The sequence below is a fragment of the Petaurus breviceps genome, unplaced genomic scaffold (assembly GCF_028583685.1).
Source record: "Petaurus breviceps papuanus isolate PSGF00001 unplaced genomic scaffold, PetGlider_PUasm1.0 90035, whole genome shotgun sequence".
NCBI lineage: Eukaryota > Metazoa > Chordata > Mammalia > Diprotodontia > Petauridae > Petaurus > Petaurus breviceps.
In genome coordinates, this window is record NW_027187165.1 from 437,150 (window position 1) to 443,560 (window position 6,411).

General features: G+C 37.3%; 1 protein-coding gene across 1 annotated transcript; it reads right to left on the reverse strand.

Annotated features, from left to right (window-relative positions):
- Positions 1-279: 279 nt before the first annotated feature.
- On the reverse strand, positions 280-4,160 carry LOC138176617 (protocadherin beta-17-like). The gene has a single exon (XM_069107397.1). It carries the CDS (start codon positions 3,840-3,842, stop codon positions 1,452-1,454), a length of 2,391 nt encoding a protein of 796 aa, XP_068963498.1. The 5' UTR covers positions 3,843-4,160; the 3' UTR covers positions 280-1,451.
- Positions 4,161-6,411: the final 2,251 nt, after the last annotated feature.

Below are 6,411 nucleotides of genomic sequence, written 5' to 3' on the forward strand. Positions count from 1 at the left end.
TGCACAGCATCAAAATAGAGAGGGACTGGACTGCTATTATTATTTTAAGCTTTTGAGAATCTGAACTTCAACTCTTTAAAAAATGAATTAAGAATTGCACCCGTTAAATATTATTGGAATACACACTAAATGATGCACTAGCCTTGAAGAGTTTCCCTCAATTTCATTTTTAAGGTGATAAAAAAAAAACCTCCACATCATTAAAATTATATTCTTCTGGAATTTTTTCCCATTCATTTTTTCCAGCAGTTTGGTTGGCATAATAAAATAGGTAGATGATTATCTTATTGATATAAAAATTGTCATTTGAATTAAAAGGAGTGGGGCAAATAAAGTGACTGTAGAAAATGAAGATATTTCAAGATCACAGTAACATAAGAAATAGAAATGGATAAAACTTAAATATTTGGATAATCGTATCTCTGAGAATAGAGGCAATTTCAGTCAAAAGCACCACCTATTCAATCCCAAAACATCAATCAAACAGACCATAATTTCAGAACCAGTTAACAACCAGCGATTAGCTTCAATTCATACATTGAAAAGCTCCAAACTCAAATTCTTTTTTTCGGTATTTGGACATTTAATACACACCCAGAATTTCCATAACAAATTACTTTTAACCATATTATATTTTGTAAACATATTCCATAGGGACAACCAGTGATAAAATGATCTATCAATTGTGGAAGGTCTTAACTTACATTATTACAGTAGAAAATACAAGAGGTTAAAAAACAAACAAACAAACCTGGAAATACCATTAGATTGAAATTATAGTTCCTGTAACTACTTAATCCATGGTTCAAAATGCTTAGGGAAATATTATTCAGTAACTGTAGAAAACATAATGCATTTTTCCACAGGAGATCTTATATCATGTCCAAAATAAAGAAATGGGGAGAATTAAGAGTCAGAGGGATAGGTGAAATATTTTATCCAAAATGGGGGGGGGTACTTAATGACTTTGTCATCCTTGAGCAGGAGTCACACCATTCAACATTATAAAATTCCAATTTTAGATTATATGATGCTGCTGAGAGTGCCAAAATTTCATTTGCAATGGATACATTTAAACTTCATTTTGTTAAAACACCATTAATATAAACTGTTGTAAAAATATTGCATCCTTCCATTGGCAACAAGCAATAGATTTCTCCATAAAAACCACAACTTCACTGGGCCTCAGTTTCCTGATTTGTGAGATAAAGGAGTTAGACTACATAACATCTAAAATCCCTTCTAAATCTAAATAAAATGACCAGAGACTATATGTATGAAAGTTCTAAATGTCTAGGAAACAAGTTTAATATGTTACTTTACTAAACTACTGATTATATAGAATAAAATGGAACTCAAAAAGTTATCTATAGTACAATGCAATAAGAAAAAAGGTGAAAATCATTTAAAATTATCTTCATGGAATATACTGTTTAGATAGGGTGGGACCACTAATTGATGCCAAAGCTATTTTGAAAGGATGGATTTTCCTCTAAATCCTTTCCACACCCCAGAGCTTGTGCACTGGGAATAATGGGCTTTAGGAATTTGAACTCATTGGTCCCTAAGTCACTGGTCAGGCACACCTCATATTGATATCTCTGGGACAGGGCCTCAGTTCCATTGACATCCCCCAAATGACCTGATGAGGGGCCATGGGGTTCAAAGTAGCCACTGTTCAAAGTATCTCTTTTTTTCCTCCAAAGGCGTACTGAGATGAACAGGATTATGGAGACCAGGAAGAGAAAAGACACAGAGACCAGAGAAATTACTAAGTAAATTGTGAGAGAGTCATTCTGGGCCTGTTCCTTGGGTGCATCTAAGAGATGAATGTAGGGTTCAGAGAAGCCATCAACCAGAATCACATTCAGTGTGACTGCTGTGGATAGAGGTGGTTGTCCATTGTCCTTCACCAACACTAGGAGCTTTTGTTTGATGGAGTCTCTGTCACTAATAGGCCTTGCTGTGTGTACTTCTCCATTATGGGTCCAAACAGTGAAAAGTCCAGGGTCTGTGGCTTTAAGTAGTTGATAGGAAAGCCAGGAGTTCTGTCCTGAGTCCCCATCCACAGCCACTACCTTGGTCACCACGTAACCTGACTCTGCAGATCTAGGCACCAGGTCATTGCAGGGTTCTGTGCCATTCTGCAGTGGGTAAAGAACAAAGGGAGAGTTGTCATTCTCATCCTGGACCACAACACGAACGAGGACTTTGCTGCTCAGGGCTGGGGAGCCTCCATCAGTAGCCCTCACAGTGAACTGAAAAGTTTGTATGGCTTCATAATCCAGGGATCTCAGGGCATAAAGATTTCCATTGTCTGAGCTGATGGAGATGTAGGAGAAGAGGGGCAGGTTTTCATCCTCAAGAGGCAGCAGTGAATAGGTTACTTTGGCATTGGTCCCTGTGTCCCTGTCACTGGCACTGACACTGCCAATATGAAGAGCGGGGCTGTTGTTCTCCTGGAGGTAGAGTGTATAGGCTGTCTGATTAAATACTGGCGGATTGTCATTGACATCGGAGATCATCACAATGATATTATGCTCAGTTTTGAGTCTTGGAGACCCAAAATCTGTGACAGTAATGGTGATATTGTACTCTGCCTTATTCTCTCTGTCCAGTGTTTCCTTTGTTAGGAGGATGTAGATGTTTTCAAATTGCTGTTTCAAGACAAAAGGGAGATCTTCCTGGATGGAACAAGTCATTCTTCCATTGTCCCCAGAGTCTCGATCTCGGATGCTGAAAACAGAGACCACAGTCTCAGAGGAGTTCTCTGGAATATTACTAGTAAATGAAGACATTGTCAGTTCTGGGCAGTTGTCGTTGAGATCTGTCACATGGACCAAAACACTGCATTTTGTAGAAAGGCCTCCACCATCTATGGCCTCAATGTATAGATCATATGTCTGAATTTCCTCAAAATCTACTGCTCTTTTCAGTCGAACGTCTCCTGAGATGGGGTCTACTCCAAATGTTTGACTGACTTTTGCAGTTGCTTGGAATAAGGTATAAGTTACAACACCATAGATACCAGCGTCTAAATCTCGAGCAGAGACAGTCACAACCAGGGAACCAACGGGGCTGTTCTCCGGAATCTGCACTTTATACCGAGGCTGAGCAAACACAGGTGTATTGTCATTGATGTCCACAACGGTGATCCGCACTTGGGCGGTCCCAGACCTCGCTGGGGAACCACCATCCAGGGCCATGAGGGTTAATGTGAGTTCTGGCTGCTCTTCACGATCCAGAGCTTTTTCCAACACCAGCTCCGGGTACTTCCTCCCATCACTGTGAGTGCGAGTGCGAAGGAAGAGGTAGGAATTAGGACTGATTGTGTAGTTTTGAAGGCCATTCCTTCCGACATCCATATCGTGGGCGATCGTCAGGGGAAATGTTGTCCCCAGTGTAGTACTTTCTGGTATTTTCAAAAATGTCTCCATATCTAAGAATGTGGGCGAATGGTCATTTATATCTTCGATCTGGAGCTCAGCCCGGAAAAACTGCAAAGGGTTTTCCAGTAAGATCTGGAAAGGTAGCACACAGAGCTCCGTGGATCCGCACAGTTCCTCCCGATCCAGTTTCTCTTTTATAAGAAGGTCTCCTGTCTCACTATTGAGCTGTAAATGCTGTTTTTTATCCTCAGAGAGCACCCGGGCCCCCCTGGCTGACAATTCCCCAACTCCCACCCCAAGGGTCTTTACCACATTGGCCACAAAGGAGCCGCTCTCCATCTCCTCTGCCACAGAAAACCTCCCCGACTCCGAACGCGCCTCAGACAAGAGAAAAGCTACAATAAGAAATATCACTTGCCTGTTCCGCTGAGTTTTCTCTGGCGCAGTCTCCATTGTTTGCCTGGGTGCACAATAGGTAATCCTTTTAGTAAAAGAAACTCCTGATATAATCGATCTCTTTTCTTGAAAGGAACTCTAAAGTCCTTATTTGTAATTCACCATAGTCCTTAAGGAAATCTCTTGGTTCGGTCTAAGTCCTGCAGTCTTCTCTTCCGGATCTGTCTTTGTTGTGTTTAGGTAATGGGGACTGCAGGATTTGCAGTTCTTTTAATCTCCTTCTTATTCTGCATCGCCACCATGCGTCTTTATTGACAAATTACACTCTGTGAAGCCCGATTCACGACCAAAAAAATTTTAGATTAAAACTCTTTAACTTAATATAAAATTTGTGGACTTAGATTTCTAGGATCAGCTTTCTCCTAGAGCTCAAGAACAGTAGCAAAAATTGTTCGAGAAGCAGAATACAATGAAGAGCGTGTTTGAACAATCACCATTAAGTAGTTAAAAAATAACAAACTTGTCTTTGGGAGGTTCCAATTTTTCATCAACATCTTACCTCAGAGTTTATTTTTTTTTTCTTACGACCCGTTAGTGCTTCCTAATGGCACCTGAAACAAAAATTTCTTGAAAGGACAAGCAAGAACAAAGAAGAATCTATAAAGGAGGGAACAAGGAGAGGAAGTGACACTTCCAAAATTGACTGTGATGTAAAAATAAAATATACCAACAAAATCTATTTCAAAAACCACAAACAAGGAATTCTTAAAACGTGATCTATGAGAGGATTTTTTTAAATCAACAACATTTGTTTAGACTTTTAAAAAAAGTTTCATTAAGTAAATTCTCACTGCAATGCTACAGAGAAAAATAGTAGCATGATAATCTGTAGAATGCTAATTTTTCAATGCTAAATTTATGCCAAATATTTACTAACAAAGAAGAAATAATCACAAACTACTAGAATGTTAAAATTATAGTGATATCATAAAGCATATAATTCAACCTCTTATTTTTAAAGATAATAAAAATAAAACCTGGACTTGCCCAGTAAGATATCTGGCTACTATAATAACAATTTTAGATCAAATAGATATTTGTAATACCAAAAGAACTCAGTGAATTCGAGCCAGTCATTTATTAAGGTATCAGCCTTTGTCTCTATTTTATTTTGCTATAGTATATCTGGCCTGTTTCATAACAGTTGTCCCTCTTACAACAAAGCTATATTACGTTTTTTAAAAATTCCCTTTAATTTTTGAGATTGAAGTAACAAAATTATGATGTTCCTTTTTCAGGGAGTTCACTTTTGAGAACAATAGGCCATTTTCAGAGAAATTTAGAGAGACAATGCAGCATAGTGGAAGGAGTTGAGGATTTGCCCTGTGAAAACCTGGATGAAAATCCTGTTTTTGACACTTATTACTTGTGTGACTGTGAGCAAGTAACTTAACCTTTCTGAGCTTCGGAAAACTCTTTAAGGATACAAGGTAAAGACATTTTTAAAAGTCTACACCACTGAGGGAATTCCCACACCCACAAACTCAAATGTTCTGAACTTATTGGGATAATTTCTCAGACACTGATACCAAAATCATGTAATTAATTTATGATATAATGCAAGGATATGGTTTTTGAGAACAATTCCCTCTAACCAAGGCCAACGCAAATGTCTCTAAACAAAGGTGAAAAAAAAGTTTAAAAATGGACTATTTGAAGGATATATTCCAACAAAGAATAGTTATTGGTTATTGATGCACAGAAACAAAAAACAACCCAGCATCTACATGATATTAAAATATATTGTTAAATAAAATCTTATTCAGAACCAATGTTTTGTTTGTCTAAACAAAATAAACTATTTTAACCTAGTTTTTTCCTTTTATTGAGTGGAAATTAGTCCAACTAAACTCCAGTTTTCATTGTTCATTCAGATTTTCTCCTTGATTTTTTGCTCAGTTCTTCATTTCACTTCATTAATGGTGATAAAGCCTAAAGTTAAAAAGGCAATCTGTTTGCAGATTTACATTTGAATTATCAAGAAAAAGTGGAAAATTAGACAATGTTGGGGAAAAGTAATATTTATGCCTTTTTCAAGTTCATAGAAACCATTAAAGGTAGTGCTTGAGAAAGTAAACAGGAATAATTTGAGAGGGTAAAATATGTTAATTGTCTATATTGGACCTGAAATTCCACCAGATTTCCATGCCTATGTAATCAGGTCTTTCATAATTTGATTGTAGAAGCTGTTTTTTTTTTACATCAGTCATGAAGATGATTGAAATAAACTAGATGCAGATTAAAAAACAACACATTCCAAACATGATTAAGCATTGAACAATTTCAAAGCAGTTTTTGAGTTTGGGGAACATGGGAAACAGCAAAATAAAATACTTTTAACATATGTTCCATCTGCATTGCTTAATAAATGCATCAGTAGATCTAAAAAGGAATCATTTAGAATGCATCAAGACTAGGTGAACTGAATAAGGCAATATATACAATTGACATGAAGGTGAAAAGTAAAGAAATACAGGCAAAACATCAAGGAGAGAGAAATGGAGATCGAGTTTTTACCTCCTCTTATCTTATCCTTGCTAGATGGTCAGAACAAAAATTCAAAAGC